At 29.4% G+C, this 20,799-nt stretch overlaps 3 protein-coding genes across 5 annotated transcripts in view; all 3 read right to left on the bottom strand.

Annotated features, from left to right (window-relative positions):
• Positions 1–816: 816 nt before the first annotated feature.
• Positions 817–13,689, bottom strand: LOC135127697 (proton-coupled amino acid transporter-like protein pathetic). 2 transcript variants are annotated; one of them, XM_064054254.1, is made up of 8 exons: positions 13,428–13,689; positions 6,062–6,153; positions 5,866–5,994; positions 2,477–2,587; positions 2,151–2,423; positions 1,744–2,101; positions 1,513–1,691; positions 817–1,455 (listed from the first exon to the last, which is right to left on the bottom strand). In XM_064054254.1, the coding sequence occupies exons 1-8, from the start codon at positions 13,428–13,430 to the stop codon at positions 1,047–1,049; spliced, it is 1,554 nt and encodes a 517-aa protein (XP_063910324.1). In that variant the 5' UTR covers positions 13,431–13,689; the 3' UTR covers positions 817–1,046. The 2 variants fall into 2 exon arrangements, with proteins under 2 accessions (XP_063910324.1, XP_063910325.1); XM_064054255.1 differs by lacking the exon at positions 5,866–5,994.
• Positions 2,597–4,070, bottom strand: LOC135127748 (processed variable antigen-like; the record flags this gene model as incomplete). The annotated part of the gene is made up of 2 exons (XM_064054339.1): positions 2,597–3,361; positions 3,673–4,070. Coding segments are annotated over 2 exons (519 nt in total), but the record flags the coding sequence as incomplete, so codon positions are not given.
• A 533-nt stretch (positions 13,690–14,222) lies between the features above and the next one.
• Positions 14,223–20,799, bottom strand: part of LOC135127698 (proton-coupled amino acid transporter-like protein pathetic) — a 50,528-nt gene continuing 43,951 nt past the window's right edge. For both annotated transcript variants that reach the window (XM_064054256.1, XM_064054257.1), the window contains exon 9: positions 14,223–15,270. In XM_064054256.1, coding sequence (XP_063910326.1) covers positions 14,859–15,270 — 412 coding nt within the window. In that variant the 3' untranslated portion in view covers positions 14,223–14,858. The remainder of the gene's footprint in view (positions 15,271–20,799) is intronic.

The raw sequence follows: 20,799 nt of genomic DNA on the forward strand, positions 1-20,799 counted from the left end.
TTTTTCCTTTGTGGATTTTTTGGATTTATTTGGAATCTTTAGGTTCTTTGGATTCTTTGGATCCTTGAATTCTTTAGATTCTTTGGATTCTTTGGATTCTTTGGATTTTTTGGATTCTTTGGATTCTTTGGAAGCTGTGAATTCTGTGGATTCTTTGGATTCCATAGATTCCTTGGATTTAATGAATTCTTTCGATTGTTTCGATCCTTTGGTTTCTTTGGATTTTTCGATTATTTGAAAAATTTTTATTATTCGGTTTTTTATTTTGAGTTTTTGCGTTTTTTGGATTTTTGGAATTGTTATAGGCTTTTATTTTTTTGGATATCTTGAACTTCTTGCATTTGTTGAAAATTTCTAGAATTTATTGTTTTCGATTTGTTTCAATTTTTCGAATTTTTTGCATTTTATGGATTCTTTGGATTCCTTCGATTCTTTCAACATTTTAGACATTTTAGAATTCATTGTTTTTTGGATTCTCGATTTTTTTTTATGTTTTAGATTTCTTGGATTTCCTGAATTTCTTAGATTTTTGGGTTTCTTTGGGATTGTTTGGATTAATGAACCTTTTGGATATTTTAGACTTTTTACACTTTTTGAATTTTTTCATCTTTTCGGACTTCTTGTACTTCTAGATTTTTGGATCATTGAATGTCTTAAATTTCTTGCATTTCTTTTTTGATTCTAATACTTTTTGTTTTCTCTGAATTCTTTGGATTTTTTTTTGGATTTATTTCGTTTCTTAGATTATCATTAGATTATTGGAATTAGTGGATTTTCGAATTTTTGGATTTTTTAAACTTTTTGAACTAAATACAGTTTAAGTCAATCGTATATTTTTTTAAATAAATAAATACAAAATATTAATTTAATAATTTAAACATCCGCACTAAATTACTTACAATACATATACAACTAATTTCTTGTTTTATACCCAAACTAGATCATCAATAGGTACAACTCAAACAATATAATCCTACCACATACATAAATAATATCACATATTCACTCGGCACCATTTCAGTACCAACAACGAGACCAAAAAACCCCTACTGGAAAGTTTTAACAATACCGGCAATGGCAGACTTCGACCCAAAAACGCACGCCAGTCCTGCCATAAATACAATAACCACATGCTTCCCCAACTTCCAATTAAACCTACCAAAACCGTCGTCCCAAAACACCAAAATTTCGATAACCACAGGACACATGAGTCCCAGAATGGAGAAACAAAAAGCACCAATAAGCGACACGAAGGGCACGATTTCGGGAACAAGGACAGCGATGATGATGTTAATCATCACTAGAACCGTCCTTAGGGCGTAATTGGCCAGTTTTTCCTTGGAAGCGTATCGATGTTTAACTTCGTTCCAGAAGATGTCGAGACAGACGTAGAAGACTAAACCGTAGGTGAAAAAGACTGACAGACCGATGAGCAGGTTCACCGCTTGAGCAGCACTGGAAAAGAATGTTTTTGTGAAAACAAAAATAGAAATAAAAATTGTGAGGTCTTACTATTCTTCCTTTGGGAGATTCAGCGTGATTGAGTCTGCTGTGGCTTCTCCGTACTTGAGGTAGCCCAAGAAACCCAGCATTACGTAGATGATGGTCACAAACGTCATACCTTGGTTCAACACGCCAAAAATTCCGACGAACTTTTGTGGTGATTTCATGTTGTTTTCTAGAGGCATGACCTAGAAATGTACTTGTTATTACAAATTGTGATTATAGTGCTAGTACTAGTACCACTCCAATTGCTTCTATTGCAAAGATGACGATACTTATACAAATGGGTAACGACGAAAAATTTGCAACTGCTGGTCTTTCGGATAGGGATGGTATGTCAGTCAGGAGGTAGTAGCCGGTGATTCCAAGACCCACAGTCATGCAGACGTTGGCCACCATGGAGACCGGTGCCAAAGACTTCAAATTAGGCACATACGCGATACACAAAAATGGTAGAAAAAGTAGAGCCACCGAGATTCTTTTATCATAAGTCCCTATATAGTTAAAGGCCACGTAGTTGAAATTTTCGGCTACAATAACAGCATAGCAACTCCCAGTGGCAAAATACGTGACGAAGATACCCCATAGAACAATCTGCCTAGAATTCAGAAAATAGTACCAGAATGACGCACTTTCAAGTTTCTTACTTTGCCACAAATCCATATTTCCTACTCCATGGAGGACCCCTCAAGCACGCCTCTTCAGCAACTTCCGCGTACGTCATGGTAGTTTTGCCCGCCTTCTTGTACAAAACATGGGCACAAATAACCAAATTGTAAGCACAGTAGGTGCAAATTATGGACACTAAGATGGTCGCAAACACGCCCATCCACAACCCAGACGCTTTGAAAGCAGCCGGCATGGACAAAATCCCGGTACCCAAAGACGACTTCAACAGATGGGTCAGTGTCCCACCGCTCCTAAACACAAAACAATATAATGAAAGTTCTTGTTGCTGAGTCGCGCTACGTACGATACAGGGTGTTCAAGATGTCTGGTTTTGAACGGGTCAAAGTCTTCCGGTGTCGTGTCCACGTTTTTGGCGTTGTCTGGAATGTCGACTTTGATTGGAAGGGGAGAGGCTCTGGAAAAATCGTATTAGTTAATTTTGAGTTTTTCTTTTGGAAAAAGCATGCATTTGTATTCAAAATGGAGTAAAATTAGCATGCAAGGGTTTTTAAGTTTCTTGGATTTCCTGCGTTTCTTGAGTTTTTGGATTTCTTTTGGATTGTATGGATATTTTAGATTTTTTGGGTTCTTTGTTTCTTTTTTTTCGTTTTGTGATTTTTTTTGTATTTTTTTTATACTGGAGATATTTAAAATTTTTTGGATTTTAATCATTGGATTTCTTGAACTTCTTGCATTTATTCGAAATTTTTGGAATTCTTTTCATTTTTGTTTACATTTTTTGGATTTTTCGGATTTTTTGGATTTTTTGGATTCTGTGGATTCTTTGGATTCTTTCGATTTTTTTCTAGATTGTTCCACTTTTTCGATTATCTGATTTATTTTTATTATTCGGTTTTTTATTTTTTGACTTTTTGGGTTTTTTGGATATTTCCAATTTTTTGGATTTTTAGGATTACTGGATTTTCGAGTTTCTTTTTGGATTGTGTGGATATTTTAATTTTTTTTTTTTATTTTATTATTATAGAGTTGAGTCTTTTGGATTTTTTGGATTTTTTGGATTCTATGGATTCTTTGGATTCCTTCGAGTCTTTCAACTTTTTAGATTTTTCAGACTTTTTGCTTTTTCAATTCGTTCGATTCTTTCGATCTTTTCGATTCTTTCGATTCTTGCGATCCTTTCGATTCTTTCGATTCTTTCGATTCTTTGATTCTTTGCATTCTTTGCATTCTTTGGATTCCTTAGATTCCCTGGATTCTTTGGATTCTTTCGATTTTTTTCTAGATTGTTTCACTTTTTCGATTATCTGATTTATTTTTATTAGTCGGTTTTTTATTTTTTGACTTTTTGGGTTTTTTGGATATTTCCAATTTTTTGGATTTCTATGATTACTGGATTCTCGAGTTTTTTTGAGTTTCTAGGATTTCTTAGATTTCTTTTTGGATTGTGTGGATATTTTAGATTTTTTTTTTATTTTATTATTATAGAGTTGAGTTTTTTGGATTTTTTAAATTTTTTGATTTTTGGAAATTTTCGATTTTTTTGAATTATTGGATTTCTTAAACTTCTTGCTTTGTTGCAAATTTTTGGAATTTTTTGCTTTTCGAATTATTTCGTTTTTTAAATTTTTGGATTCTTTAACTTCTTTGGATTCTTCGGACTCTTTGAATTCTTTGGATTCTTTGCATTCTTTGAATTCTTTCGGTTCTTTGGATTCTTTGGATTCTTTGGATTCTTTGGATTCTTTGGATTCTTTGGATTCTTTGGATTCTTTGGATTCTTTGGATTCTTGGGATTCTTGGGATTCTTTGTATTCTTTGGATTCTTTGGATTCTTTGGATTCTCTAGATTCTCTAGATTCTTTACAATCTTTGGATTCTTTGGATTCTTTGGATTCGTTGGATTCGTTGGATTCGTTGGATTCGTTGGATTCTGTGGATTATGCGGATTCTGTGGATTCTCTAGATTATTTGGATTCTTTGGATTCTTTGGATTCTTTGTATTTTTTTGTATCTGTTCCATTTTTTTCGATTATTTCAATGATTTTTATTATTTGGTGTTTTAATTTTTGAATTTTTGGGTTTTTGGTTTTTTAAGATATTTTCCAATTTTTTTGATTTTTGGGCCCTGGATTCTCGAGTTTTTTTGAGTTTCTTGGATTTCTTGGATTTCCTTAGTTTCTTGAGTTTTTGGATTTCTTTCGGATTTTTTGCGTTTTTTGCTTGTCTTTTTTTTTTCATTTTGTGATTTTTTTTTGAATTTTTTTTATATTGGGTTGTTTCAAATTTTTTTGATTCTTAGAGTTATTATAGGGTTGAGTTTTCAGAATTTTTGGATTTTTTAAATTCTTTGATTTTATGGGATTTTTTGGAAATTTTTAGAATTTTTTGCTTTTCCAATTTTTCAGTTTTTTTTTCATTTTTTTTTATTTTTGGATTTTTTTTTAATCCTATTGATTCTTCTTACTCCTTGGATTCTTTCGATTCTTTAAACTTTTTAGACATTTTATACTTTTTCGCTTTTTGGATTTTTTGGATTTTTTTGGAATCTTTAGTTTCTTTGGGTTCTTCCTATTCTCTGGATTCTTTGGATTCTTTGGATTCGTTGATGGATTGATTCCGTTTTTGCAATTATTTAAATAATTTATATTATGTATTTCATTTTTTTTATTTTTTGTTTTTTGGATGTTCAGGATATTTCCAATTTTTGGATTTTCGGAATTACTGATTCTCGAGTACTTTTGAATTTCCTGAATTACTTGGATTTTTTTACTTTTTTGGAAATTTTTGTTTTTCAGATTTTTTAGATTTTTTTTTGATCCTATGAATTCTTTGGATTCCTTTGATTCTTTGAATTCCTTCGAGTCTTTGAATAGTTTCGAGTTTCTGTATTTTTTGAATTTTTTCTATTTTTTGGTTTCTTTGGATTTTTCTTGAATCTCGTGCATATTTTGGAAATTTTTTAGAATTATTTGTTTTGCGATTTTTTAATGTTTTAAATTCCTTGGATTTTTTTGGATTTTGTTGGTATCCATGGAGTCTTTGGATTCTTTCGATTTATTCGATTCTTTCAACTTTAGAGACATTTTAAACTTTTTTGTTTTTTGGATTTTTTGCATTTTTAAATTTTTTTGGAATCTTTGGTTTCTTTGAATTTTTTGGTTTCTTTGGATTTTTTTTTGGTTCTGTTCCATTTTTTTCGATTATTTCAATAATTTTTATTATTTGGTTCTTTATTTTATGACTTTTTGGATTTTTGGATTCTGGATTTTCGAGTTTTTTTGAGTTTCTTGGATTTCCTTAGTTTCTTGAGTTTTTGAATTTCTTTCGGATTGTATGGATATTTTAGATTTTTTGGGGTTTTCGTTTCTTTTCTTTCATTTTGTGATTTTTTTGGATTTTTTTTTTTTTATATTGAGATATTTTAAATTTTTTGGATTCTTAGAGTTATTATAGGGTTGAGTTTTAAAGATTTTTGGATTTTTTAAATTTTGATTTTTGGGATTTTTTGGAAATTTTCGATTTTTTTGAATCATTGGATTTCTTGAACTTCTTGCATTTATTGGAAATTTTTGGAGTTTTTTGCTTTCCGACTTTTGGATTTTTTGGATTTATTGGAAGGGGAGAGGCTCTGGAAAAATCGTATTAGTTAATTTTGAGTTTTTCTTTTGGAAAAAGCATGCATTTGTAATCAAAATGGAGTAAAATTAGCATGCAAGGGTTGAAATTTGATACCTAATGTAGCCAAATTTTGGTGGAGGTATATAACAATCGTAAACAGTTCCATAATATCTGGGGGTTGCTTTAGTTGAAAGCAAATATTGTTTTAGGTTGGCTTCGTACGAACAACCCATGTAATAATTTCTATAACAAGGGATAGCGTTAAACATAGAAGACAGACAGTGATGGGTGGTGTGAGGGTGGTACTTACGGGGTGGATGAAACTGAGTGGAGGTAAGCTGGTTGGCTGTGGGGGAGGAATGTTTCCAGCTCCCTTGTGTCATATTGGAGAACTTTGGCAGTCTAAAAATACAAGAACGAAATTTTATATCAGTCATATTACATAAATCATTTAAATGCAGCTAATAAAAATATTTGTCGTGCTATTTTATTTATCGCGATCTATTTATTGCAAGAAATGCGGCCATAAATGTCTACACCGTTCCATAACATTCCAATAAAATTGCTATTATTAGCGATATAATTATTATATTACAGAAATTAAAAATATTTATCTATATGTCCCTATTACGTCGTAAAGATCTCATCCCTGATAAGTCTACATGATGCAATACAGATGTTCCTTCCATCATTGTTGCCATTAGAGAAACCCAAAACACAACGGGTAATTTTGATTCTCCGACGAGTCAAAACATTGATAAGATAAGCGCACAAAAGGCCTTTCATTACCATTCTCAGTATGACTTTTTTAGACTCGCATTTAAACACTGAGAAAAATCTCACTTAATCGAAATGGGAAGCCCAAATTCCCGAGTCGCTTGACCCAAGTCACGTGCAGCTCGTGATTTTTGTGTTTATTTTTTGTGTTATCGTCAACGGTGTTGTGTTTGATTTTTTATTGTAGTGTCACCGTCGTACGATTATCCTGAAAATCCGGACGTTTTTATAAATAGACCCAAAACAATAACAAAATTGACGTTTGGGTCTATTTTTAGATGCGAGATTTTGAACTTCGTGCACGTGAACTGGCTATGATTAATTGCAAAATTCTGAAATGGCTTTGTTGTACAATAACCCAGTGGAGCAGAGGGCAGGAAGTCGACATTGTTTGTAAACAATTGGGCGATAAAAGTGATTTGTGGTTGACGCGGCGTGTTTATCTTTTCTGGGTTTCGAAAATGTAACCCAGTTATAGGTGGTTTGGAATTTTGGTTTGTGTGGCTATTCTTAGTTTTTTTTTTGGATATTTTTGGGTATTGATGACGTTTAATTATAATCAAGCAAGCGATGGCGACTTATTTTAATCTTGTGTTTGGTAAAAGTGGCGTGCCAAGATGACCTTTGATAGAGAAAAGTGTATTTCCGCGTATTTTAGTGATTTTGTTTTATGTTTGTTGATTAGTTATTCTATTTGTTTTGGATTGCGTTAACACTTTCATCAAATAGCTATTATGGTTATTGATGTTTCACAATGAAAGAGTTTGGAAATTTTGTGGTAGACCTGTTTCCTTCAAAACGAGCAAATCTTTTTCTAGGAGTACTTTTGAAGCGATGGCAAATGCAATTTTTATTTAAGTTAGATTTGGAAAAAAATCTCGTGGGTTTTGGGTTACCCAAAGTTCCGTTTATTTTTGAGGAAAAATAAAAACGTTTTTACGATTTATTTACTCATTTTCTAATTCCAATGATTGTTTTTTTAATTTTAACTCCAAAATTTTTTTAAAAATTACAACAATTTTTTTCGTAATCCTTATAAGACCAAATTCTATTTCCTAATTTGTTTCAAGAATAAACAGATCTTCATTAAATTCAGCGTAATTTCTAAAAAAAAATACAACTTTAATATTCTTCAGACTATGAAACTATTTTCAAAGTTTCAAAATGCAAAAGACTCCATTAAGGGAAATATATTTTTTTAAATTATGATGGTACGACATTTATTTTTTCGAAATTTTTGAAGACAGAGTTCACAAAATGGGAATGAATTTACTCCAAAGACAAAAGACAGTTCTCAGACCTCATTTTTTTCAGGTAAAGGTGCGGAAATGAAAATTCTTGAAACTATGTGTTTTTGAATGAATGATTCTCATAACACATTTTTTTTTGTAAATTTTCTAACAGACTCAGTATTTTCTTGACAAGCAGACAAGAAATGTAATTTTTTTGTTTTGGATGTGTGATAAATAAAAATTACGATAATATTTCACTCAATTTTGAAAGTACAAATTTTGAACATCTCTTGTCGCGTTTAATTACGAAATTTGTTAAATTTTTAACGAATTCAGCAGGCATTTTTTAAAGGAAAATAATTAATAATAGTTTAAGTTTACAAATCTTATTAATTTTTTTTTTTTTTTTGTTATTCTGTTAAGAGCCAATTTCATTTCTTACTTTCTTTAAAAAATAAACAGGTCTCCATTAAATTCAGCGTTATTTCGAAAAAATTAACTTTAGTGTACTTCTAAGTCATTTTTTAAGTCCAAATTCCACTGAGAGATTCTTGTTATTTTGCGGTGAATATATAAAAAAAATTACAACTTCAATATTTTCAGACTTTGAAACTATTTTCAGAGTTTAAAAATACATCGTTCTCTTAAGAAAATTGCTAAGAAAGTCCTAATAGCAGCTAAATTTATTTCGTAATTTATTTCAAGAATACAAAAGACTCCAATTAAGGGAAATATTTTTTTTAATTTTATAATGGTGCGACAATTATTTTTTCGAAATTTTTGAGGACACAGTTCACAAAATGGGAACGAATTCACTACAAAGACAAAAAAGATTTCTCAGACCTCAATTATTTTCAAGAAAAGGTGTGAAAAAAGAAGATTCTTAAAACTATGTATTTTTGAATGCGTGATTCCCATAACAGTTTTTTTTTGTAAATATTCTAACAGACTTGGTGTTTTTTTTTTATAAACAGACCAGAAATGTCGATTTTTTTTATTTGAATCTGGTGATAAATAAAAATTACGGTTATATTTCACTCAAATTTGAAACTACAAATTTTGAACATCTCTTGTCGCGATTAATTACGGAATTTGTTAAATTTTTAACGAATTCAGCAGGCACTTTTTAAAGGAAAATAATTAATAATAGTTTAAGTTTACAAATCTAATTATTTTTTTTTTCGTTATTCTGTTAAGCGCCAATTTCATTTCTTACTTTCTTTAAAAAATAAACAGGTCTCCATTAAATTCAGCGTTATTTCGAAAAAGTTAACTTTAGTGTACTTCTAAGTCATTTTTTAAGTCCAAATTCCACTGAGAGATTCTTGTTATTTTGCGGTGAATATTTAAAAAAAATTACAACTTCAATATTTTCAGACTTTGAAACTATTTTCAGAGTTTAAAAATACATCGTTCTCTTAAGAAAATTGCTAAGAAAGTCCTAATAGCAGCTAAATTTATTTCGTAATTTATTTCAAGAATACAAAAGACTCCAATTAAGAGAAATAATTTTTTTAATTTTATAATGGTGCGACAATTATTTTTTCGAAATTTTTGAGGACACAGTTTACAAAATGGGAACGAATTCACTCCAAAGACAAAAAAGATTTCTCAGACCTCAATTTTTTTCAGGAAAAGGTGTGAAAAAAGAAGATTTTTAAAACTATGTATTTTTGAATGAGAGATTCCCATAACAGTTTTTTTTTGTAAATATTCTAACATACTTGGTGTTTTTTTTTTTTTTTGATAACCAGACCAGAAATGTCGATTTTTTTTTTGTTTTGAATGTGGTGATAAATAAAAATTACGATAATGTTTCACTCAATTTTGAAACTACAAATTTTGAACATCTCTTGTCGCGATTAATTACGGAATTTGTTAAATTTTTAACGAATTCAGCAGGCACTTTTTAAAGGAAAATAATTAATAATAGTTTAAGTTTACAAATCTTATTAATTTTTTTTTTTTTTTGTTATTCTGTTAAGAGCCAATTTCATTTCTTACTTTCTTTAAAAAATAAACAGGTCTCCATTAAATTCAGCGTTATTTCGAAAAAATTAACTTTAGTGTACTTCTAAGTCATTTTTTAAGTCCAAATTCCACTGAGAGATTCTTGTTATTTTGCGGTGAATATTTAAAAAAAATTACAACTTCAATATTTTCAGACTTTGAAACTATTTTCAGAGTTTAAAAATACATCGTTCTCTTAAGAAAATTGCTAAGAAAGTCCTAATAGCAGCCAAATTTATTTCGTAATTTATTTCAAGAATACAGAAGACTCCAATTAAGGGAAATATTTTTTTTAATTTTATAATGGTGCGACAATTATTTTTTCGAAATTTTTGAGGACACAGTTCACAAAATGGGAACGAATTCACTACAAAGACAAAAAAGATTTCTCAGACCTCAATTATTTTCAAGAAAAGGTGTGAAAAAAGAAGATTCTTAAAACTATGTATTTTTGAATGCGTGATTCCCATAACAGTTTTTTTTTGTAAATATTCTAACAGACTTGGTGTTTTTTTTTTATAAACAGACCAGAAATGTCGATTTTTTTTATTTGAATCTGGTGATAAATAAAAATTACGGTTATATTTCACTCAAATTTGAAACTACAAATTTTGAACATCTCTTGTCGCGATTAATTACGGAATTTGTTAAATTTTTAACGAATTCAGCAGGCACTTTTTAAAGGAAAATAATTAATAATAGTTTAAGTTTACAAATCTTATTATTTTTTTTTTTTTGTTATTCTGTTAAGAGCCAATTTCATTTCTTACTTTCTTTAAAAAATAAACAGGTCTCCATTAAATTCAGCGTTATTTCGAAAAAATTAACTTTAGTGTACTTCTAAGTCATTTTTTAAGTCCAAATTCCACTGAGAGATTCTTGTTATTTTGCAGTGAATATTTAAAAAAAATTACAACTTCAATATTTTCAGACTTTGAAACTATTTTCAGAGTTTAAAAATACATCGTTCTCTTAAGAAAATTGCTAAGAAAGTCCTAATAGCGGCTAAATTTATTTCGTAATTTATTTCAAGAATACAAAAGACTCCAATTAAGGGAAATAATTTTTTTAATTTTATAATGGTGCGACAATTATTTTTTCGAGATTTTTGAGGACACAGTTTACAAAATGGGAACGAATTCACTCCAAAGACAAAAAAGATTTCTCAGACCTCATTTTTTTCAAGAAAAGGTATGAAAAAAGAAGATTCTTAAAACTATGTATTTTTGAATGAGTGATTACCATAACAGTTTTTTTTTGTAAATATTCTAACAGACTTGGTGTTTTTTTTTTTATAAACAGACCAGAAATGTCGATTTTTTTAATTTGAATCTGGTGATAAATAAAAATTACGGTTATATTTCACTCAAATTTGAAACTACAAATTTTGAACATCTCTTGTCGCGATTAATTACGGAATTTGTTCAATTTTTAACGAATTCAGCAGGCACTTTTTAAAGGAAAATAATTAATAATAGTTTAAGTTTACAAATCTTATTAATTTTTTTTTTTTTTTTGTTATTCTGTTAAGAGCCAATTTCATTTCTTACTTTCTTTAAAAAATAAACAGGTCTCCATTAAATTCAGCGTTATTTCGAAAAAATTAACTTTAGTGTACTTCTAAGTCATTTTTTAAGTCCAAATTCCACTGAGAGATTCTTGTTATTTTGCGGTGAATATTTAAAAAAAAATACAACTTCAATATTTTCAGACTATGAAACTATTTTCAAAGTTTAAAAATACATCTTTCTCTTAAAAAAATTGCTAAAAATGTCCTGAATAGCAGCTATATTTATTTCGTAATTTATTTCAAGAATACAAAAGACTCCAATTAAAGGAAATAATTTTTTAAATTTTATAATGGTGCGACAATTATTTTTTCAAAATTTTTGAGGACACAGTTCACAAAATGGGAACGAATTCACTACAAAGACAAAAAAATTCTCAGACCTCAATTTTTTTCAGGAAAAGGTGTGAAAAAAGAAGATTCTTAAAACTATGTATTTTTGAATGAGAGATTCCCATAACAGTTTTTTTTTGTAAATATTCTAACATACTTGGTGTTTTTTTTTTTTTTTGATAACCAGACCAGAAATGTCGATTTTTTTTTTGTTTTGAATGTGGTGATAAATAAAAATTACGATAATGTTTCACTCAATTTTGAAACTACAAATTTTGAACATCTCTTGTCGCGTTTAATTACGGAATTTGTTAAATTTTTAACGAATTCAGCAGGCACTTTTTAAAGGAAAGTAATTAATAATAATTTAAGTTTACAAATCTAATTATTTTTTTTTTCGTTATTCTGTTAAGAGCCAATTTCATTTGTTACTTTCTTTAAAAAATAAACAGGTCTCCATTAAATTCAGCGTAATTTCTAAAAAAATAACTTTAGTGAACTTCTAAGTCATTTTCTAAGTCCAAATTCCACTGAAAAATGTTTGTTATATCCATTATCCAATGATTTTTTTTTATTTTAAATTCAAAATTTTCTAAAATATCACAACATTAATAATTTAAGATTATCCAATTTAATTTTTTTCGTGATCCTGATAACAGTCAGTTTCATTTCCTATTTTGTTTCAAGAATAAACGGACTCCATTAAGTTGAGCATAATTTCTAAAAAATTACGACTTTACTAGATTTTGTTTTTTTTTTTTTTTGATGTGGTGATAAATAAAAATTTCGGTAATATCTCACTGACTTTTAAAATCATAAAATTTTAAAATCTCTTTTTCCTATCACGGAATTAAATACATTTTTTAATGAATTTAGAACTCAAAAATTATGTTTTATTTCATTAAGTGCCATTTGTTTTTGAAGAAAGAAAAAAAATTCCTAATCCCAATGAGATTTTTATTATTTTATGTTCGAAAATTTAATAGAGTAAGATTATAGGTAAAGCTATTTTATTTTTTTTATGATCCGGATAACACCCAATTTCATTTCCAACATAACTTAAAAAATTATCAATAAAAAAATATGTTTCCCTTTATTTACAGAGCGAACAAGTCTCCATTAAATTTAGTTTTTTTTGCATGTTTTCTCTCAAGCCAAAATTAGTCCTTTGATTTTGAATTTTGGTATTATTTCAGGATGAAAAAAGAAAATATTTTTAAAAAGTGGACCTTTAAATTGTCCTTTTTTATTGAGTACTTGAAAACGTAAAAGTGCGTCAATCTCTGCAGACAGATTAGATTATCATATCTTAACGTACATCGTTTTAAAAACATTAATGCAATGAAGTCCTTAAAATTTTACAAACAGATTGATAAACATTACACACAGATTTCAAAAAAGTCTTATCTTACCTACTTAAATTTAAATTTGGCTTATTTTAAAGACTACGTCGCTGTACAATACACAGTTTTATAGTTTTAGATATTAGGATATTACCACTAAAATAAATAAAACATTGAATGGAAATATTATAATATCACAAATACTTCCACGGGGGGCTCTCAACTCAAGATAGTGTTATCAGCAAACATTTCCGTGGCTTTGTTAGAAATCGAGACCATAAAAAATTAATAAAAAAATAATTTTAGTAGCCCTTATGTGAATTTATTTTAAAATATTCCAATAGTTATAAACATCGAAACTTATAATATAAAAATAACTGTTGTATAAAATAATCAAATACAAAAATTACTTACCATCTTCTCTCAACTACACAACCGCGACACAAAGTTACTCTACAACAAAATTCAGTCTAACGTCCCGCAGAAAAATACACTCTCGTGGCAGCTTTACGACAATTTATTTAAAACTTAGCATTGAAAATTGTTTTATTGACGTGATCTTTAACCCTATTCTCTTATCACTGGTAATTATTAATTATTTGGAAAGTGGGTACTTCATACGATATCAATTATTGCGAATGATCTCAGCAGCCACCAGTCGGTCTTACAAAAACCGCATTAATACCGGTTTTTGTCAACTATTTATTTAAACAAAGCCACATAATGGTGTTTTATTGTTTGAATAATATTTACGAATAGAAGGTCATTAATTGTTTTGTGTTAAAAAAATGTGTTGGTTCGGTTTTAGAGCAAAACTGCTGGATTTATTCGTGACGTTGATTTTTTATTTTTATTTTGGACTTTTTGTTGTGTTTAATAACGCGTTTCGCAACTTTGTTGCTAAACAAACCGAGTAAACATATTTTCCTGTGCTTTTAACCCATTTTGTTCATTTATTGGGGGTCCGCCGTATCTGTAAGAGATAGCGGATGACTCTCTGACCTTTACAACAATGTGGTTTTTTCGTATATTGAAATGATGACGTAGCGCGGGTTATCTGTAGGCAAGCAGTTAACTTTGACTTTGACAATTAAAGTCCACTGAAATCGTGTTTCAGGGATTAATGTTTCCAAAGATTTTTTAAGGAAGTGTTACTTGTTTGTTTTGTAACAAGAGATAAACTTTGTTTTGTAAATTACAACACCAAAATTAAAATTTATTAAAGTTTTATTCAATTTTTTAAAAAATAAAATGAAAAACAGTACACTAAAATAACAAACTTATTATAACTAATTTAGGCAATTCACAAAATTTAGTTCCATATCAACAATTACACTATTTCGCGCATTTTCACGAAGCACTTCATACATCTAAAACTAGAATCAAGTGCCAGGAACATTCATACTGGTAGATCCATCACATATTAAAAATACTTATCGATTTTTAAAATTATAAATACAATGAAACAATAAATAGAAAATAATTGCAAGAGTGCTAAACGTTGTACAGAAAAATTGCTCAGTACGTAGTTGTGCTTGAAAAATATTTTTCCTAATAAACAAAGCGACAAATCGTCACTTATAAGCCGTCCATTTCCATAACTGTGCTTTATACAGCGACATCTGCTGGTGGGGAGCGGAATATGACATCACGTGACTAGAACAAGCGAGTGCACGCAGACGTGACATGGCGTTACGAAAACGAACGACCTCTATACAATTCACCATTTAGTTGAGAGCCAGCAACTGAACAATTTCAATAAATAAATAAACTGCACGACCGAACATCTTGTTCTTGGTTCCTGCGCAACTAACCCTTAACTCTAATACTCATTCACTATAACTATCAATCCGTAAACAGTTTAACGATGTCTTGGATGGCCGATTTCGAGCCGAAGATCAAGGCCAGGAACCCGGTGAAGACGATGATGACGTTCTTGATGATCTTCCAGTAGCAGAAGCCGTAGCCTTTGCCCCAGAAGGTGAGGATTTCGATGAAGACGGGGCACATGAGGCCGAGGATGGAGAAGCAGAAGGCGCCGATGAGCCCCACGAAGGGCACGATGGTGGGGACGGCCACGGCGATCAACACGCTTAAGCTCACGAGGACGGAGCGCATGACGTAGTTGGCCAGGGTCTCGCGCTTGACGAATTTGTCCTTGATTTGGCTCCAGGCGATGTCCAGGCAGACGTAGAACTGGAGGCCGTAGGTGCAGAAGACGGCGATGGCCACCAGGATGTTGACGGCTTGGGCGGCACTGGAAAATTATGTAAAATTAGTGATAGGCAACCAACATTACACCATTGGCAATTGACAAGTTTGAATTGGGCGCCATTTGCTGCCTTAAACGCAACCACAGTTCTATTTTTAAATGCTTTGTATTTTTGCTCGGTAAAAATGATAAATGCTAAATTATATATGTAATAAATGCTCAGTTAAAAAATAAATTCTCAGTAAAAATAATATATGCTTGGTGAAATAATAGCTGCTTATTTAAATTAATAACTGTTCGGTTAAATAAGGAATTCTTAGTAAGAATACTACGTGCGAAGTATAAAAATTGGTCGAAGGTTATTTCGACAGAACTTCCCTCGCCCGTCAAGTGCAGCACAACAAATAATACTCCCGCAGAAGGCGCAAATTGAAAAATGAAATATACTTAAAATAGACAACAAATCGGAAAAATCGAAAAATCAAAAACTTTAAAAATCGAAAAATCATAACACCCAAAAATCGAAACATTAAAAAATCAAAAAAATAAAATATCTAAAATTTGAAAATCCAGAAATTAAAAAGTTCTCAATATTCAAATCCTGAAAAATTGAGTATTGAAAACTTGAAAAATTGAGAAATCCAAGCATCAAAAAATGATAAAATCGAAAAATGTAAAATTTAAAAAATCCAAAAATTGAGAAATAAAAGAAAAGAAAAATAAAAATTTAAAAATTCGAAAAATTGAAAAATTAAAATTTCGAAAAATTGAAGAATTGGGAAATCGAAACACCAAAAAAATCAAAAAAACAAAAATCTAAAATTCAAAAATCAAAAAATTGAACACTCGAAAAGCCAAAAAGTCGAAAAATCGAAACATCGGAATGTTCAAAAACTAAAACATCGAGAAATCAAATTAGACCAAACTTGAAAAATCGGAAAGTTAATAATTGAAAAATTGAAACATTTTAATTCAAAAAAATCGGTAAACCGAAAAATTGAAATATCTAAAAATCGAGAAATTGTACAATCTAAAAATTAAACAATTTAAAAATCGAAGAATTAGAAAACCAAAAAATCTAAACCGAGAACTTGAAAAATCGAATAATCGACAAATCAAAACATCAAGGAAAACAAAAAAATTAACGGAAAATCTAGAACTAAATCTAGAACGAAAATTTAAAAATGTTCTTTTTGACAATATTAATGTTAAATTTGATAACATAAAACTACCAGTTTTACATACTGTAAGAAATTTGGGATTGGTGATTGATGACGATTTTCGTTTTAAGACCCATATTTCTAACATTATTAAAAAATCTTATGTAGCATTGAAACTTCTTTATTCAAATTACCTTTTACTCAATTTTAAATTGAGGAAGAAATTATGTGAGTCTCTTGTCTTGTCATATATAAATTATTGCCTAGTAATATATTACCCATGTCTTGACAGTATTGATAAATACCGTCTTCAAAAAATCCAAAATAATTGTTGTCGTTTCATTTTTGGTTTGAGGAAATTTGATCATGTGTCTCAGAAAATTTGTGAGCTTGGTTGGATGAAAATTGACAAATTGTTTCAGTATCACCTATCTATCTTTGCTTTCAAGTTATTTTGCTCTAACTCTCCGCCGTACTTGCGTTGTAAATTTCATACAAGAAAAAGTATGTTAAACTCAAGTCTTCCATTAAGGAATCTTAAAGAACTGTCAATGCCAAAGCATTATACATCTATCTTTTAGAGATCTTTCACGTACAATATTATCAAAGTTTACAATAAATTTTTATTAGAGTTTAATTCAAGTTCTTCCATCAATTGTTTTAGGAAAAAAATTAAAAAATGCTTGATTAATACTTAGGTTTAAGTTTATTATTTTGGTTCTCTTGCTTGTTGTTAACTTTTTGTTATTATTATTATTATTATTTGTATAAATTTAGTTTATAATTATGGATTATTTAATTTAATTTATTTTAATGTAATTTAATTTAGAGTTAATTAGTTTAAATTATTTAATTTGATCATTACATAGCTGACTCCTGTCTAGATATTTAATCCGTTTTTCTGTACAAACTGTTTGGTTAGTTTTATTTTCTTGTAAATCTAAGGTTAAGTGGAATAGCCTATGGCTAGACTTCGCCTATTATTATTTAATAAAGTCCTATTATTATTGTTATTATTATTAATATTATTATAACTTGAAAATTGAAAAATTAAAATACCTATCGAAAAATTGAAAAACCGAGAAATCGAAACATCAAAAAATGGAAAAACTGAAGAACCGAAACATTGCAAAATCCCAGAACTGAAATACTGAAAAACTGAAAAATGAAAGGTAAATTGAAACATCGAAAAAGTGAAAAAATTCAAAAATGAAATCTTGAAAAACTGAAAAATGGAAAGAAAATTGAAGAATCGGAAAAGTGAAAAAATCCAAAACTGAAACATTGAAAAATTCAGAAATCGAAAAATTGAACAATCCCAACAGTAATATGTCGAAAAATTGGGAAATCGAAATCGAGCTAAACTGAAGTATCGTAAAGTTAATAAATTGAAAAACTGAAAATTTTTGAAGAAAAAATCGTATCAGAAAATAAAAATTCAAAAAATCGAGAAATTGAACAATCAAAAATTCAAAACATTGAAATCCCAGTAAGTTGATAAATAGGAAAAATTAAAAAACAAAAAATTTAAAAATCCAAGAATTGAACAACAAAAAAAAATCCAAGCCTGAAAACTCAGAAAATCGAATGATCGAGAACTCGAAACATCCAAGAAAACAAAAAATCTAAAATTTAAAAATTCGACAAATTGAAAAATCATGGAACTGGTGAGAAGTCTAAAAACCTAAAATTTTAAAACTGAAAAACTAAAATATCGAAATATTTAAAAACCGAGAAAACACAATATTAAAAATTTGAAAAATTGAAGAAACGAAATATTGCAAAATTCCAAAGCTGAAATATTGAAAAACCTAAAAATGGAATGAAAATTAAAGTATCGAAACAGTGAAAAAATCCCAAACTGAAACATTGAAAAATTGAGAAATGGAGAAATAGGAAAATAAAAAAAATTGGTCTAAAGAGTTTAGACAGTACTTCCCCGCTATCGGAAACGTGACGACTGCATGCCTATTATGTTTTTTTTTCACATTAGATTTCAAAGCATTCGGTTTTGTACTTCCTGATTAAATCAATAAAATAAATTTGCGCATTCATTAAATTTTTTGAGTCACCCTGTATATCCGAATCCAAAAAATATGAATGGAATGATAAATTACAAGAAGAGACTCATCATATTTTCTACATTTTAAATAGAATTATTCGGCAAACTTTTCAGCTGACGTCATCAATTTTTTGGATAAGCAAATATATTTTGACTAAAAATTTATTATGCTCTTTATGACCTTAAAATATTTGCAAAATTTCAAAGCATTGGGTTCTGTAGTTCCTGATTAAATCAATAAAATAAATTTACGCATTCATTAACTTTTGGGGTCATCCTGTATATGCAAATCCAAAAAACATGAATGGAATGATAAATCACAAGAAGAGACTAATCATATTTGATACAATTTAGATTTATTCAGGAAAATTTTGGGGTGGCGTCATCCATTTGTTAAGAGGGATGAGCAAATATATTTTGATTAAAAATTTACCATGCTTATGATAAATTTAAAACATTGCCAAGATTTTAAAGCATTCGGTTTTGTAGTTCCTGATTAAATTAATAAAATCAATTCACACATTCATTAAATTTTTTGAGTCACCCTATATATCCGAATCCAAAAAATATGAATGGGATGATAAATTACAAGAAGATACTCATCATATTTTGTACATTTTAGACAGGATTTATTCAGCAAAAATTTTGAGGTGACGTCATCAATTTTTTAGAGGGGATAAGTAAATATATTGTGATAAAAACGGTTCTGGTTTAATAACAAAAAAATATTGTTTGTCTATGCTGCTAGTCCAGACAGGGTTCTAGAGGATAGGAGTGCATTAGTCGAAATTAAATGCCCTTCAAAATCGCAAGATTTGTCCCCCGAAGAAGCGGTTAGAAAAAGAATAATCAAATTTTGTATATTGACAGACAGAGAATTGAAACTAAAAAAAAAATCATGATTACTACTTTCAAGTGCAGGGACAAATGCTTGTTACGGGTATTTCACAAGTTTATTTTGTTGTGTGGACACCCAAAGGAATAAATATAGAATAAATTTATAAAGACGAAGAAATATGTAAAAAGATGGCAGATAAACTTGGCAGATTTTACTTTGGCGCATTATTGCCTGAAATAATTGATTCAAGAAGAAAGAGTAACCTGCCTTTGCGAGAGATTTTTTTAAAATAAATAAAATTTGTTTCTATTTTTTTATGTACTTTAATAATTTATTAGGAGTACATTTTTCATCACCAAGACTTGCACATTTTTATTATAAATATATTTTGAAAATGATCTCTCGGCAAATGAAAACATATACGCGCATTTTTTTCGAGTAAACAATGAAGGGAGAAGTTACTGGGCGTAGGGCTTTTTTAAAACACCTCCTCTCTGGGATAAGTAGTAGATTATACACTTAGCTACTTATACGTGTTAAACAAAAGCTGTATTTTATATATTTTTTATTATTATTATAAATATGTTTATTAGTTTTATTAATTAACAAAGCAAAATATATATTAACAATAATATTACAATGAATTTTTAGTAATCATGTGTATTGAATTCAGGATCCCGAGTGGAGTAAAAATATTATAGTTCCCCAGTTTTAATTTGGTTTTATGATAGTACCTCATTGCGTAAAAGTTAAATTCCTTAACAATAAATTACTACGGCCGGTCCTGGCGGCTTGTTATAAAACTGAGTTCCTCGCCATAAATTAGAAAAATCAGCCGAGAACGCTAACAATCAGCTTATGGTAGAGCAGGCGATAAGGGTTTTACCTGGAAAGTCGCTTCCGTAAATTTTAGTGGCGCTCCTATCGGCAAAGTACTGAACTAACGGCTCAAATTCTGTCGAATTGATACCCATTTTTTTCAATAATTGTTAGTTTTTGTGAAAAACTCTGCTAGCCAATAGATCAGTAATTTTCCTATGATATTCCTGTTAAAATTATTCGACGTATTTTGCTTTAATTTGTAGTATATTTTGATTTTAATAAACACATTATTATTTAAACAAATTGTACCACTAACAAACATTTAATGACTCTGCGACCTGTAAAAAGTGATGCTTTGTCCATGTGCGAATTTTCAAGCGATTCTATGATGGTTATGACTCAAAAAACTTGAAAAGAAAACATACAATGGTCCTTTTTTTACGATATTTCTCAGCCATATTTTTTTAATTGATTGAACTGGTCTCTGCGCTCTAGAATATGAAAAAAGCTGCAGTTTGATGTATGATACATCTATATTAATATCATTTTTTCATACAAAAAAAACAAAAAAATGTTATACCTCGTCTAGCGAGTCCTCTTAAGTTCGCGTATTAAACCACAAAGTGAAAAATAGATGAAATCACAATCATAACCTAACTTTTTAAATCTCATATGTAGGCAACCAACAATCA

The sequence above is a fragment of the Zophobas morio genome, unplaced genomic scaffold (assembly GCF_036711695.1).
Source record: "Zophobas morio isolate AGI-343-1 ecotype UQ-CSIRO unplaced genomic scaffold, CSIRO_AGI_Zmor_V1 ptg000012l, whole genome shotgun sequence".
NCBI lineage: Eukaryota > Metazoa > Arthropoda > Insecta > Coleoptera > Tenebrionidae > Zophobas > Zophobas morio.

Excerpts from the sequence above, each read along its gene's own strand:
- LOC135127697 (XM_064054254.1), bottom strand. Across the intron at positions 5,995-6,061 it reads CACTCAGTTTCATCCACCCC|AAATTATTACATGGGTTGTT; the intron begins GTAAGTACCACC and ends CCCTTGTTATAG. Across the intron at positions 2,424-2,476 it reads CATCTTGAACACCCTGTATC|GAGCGGTGGGACACTGACCC; the intron begins GTACGTAGCGCG and ends TTTTGTGTTTAG.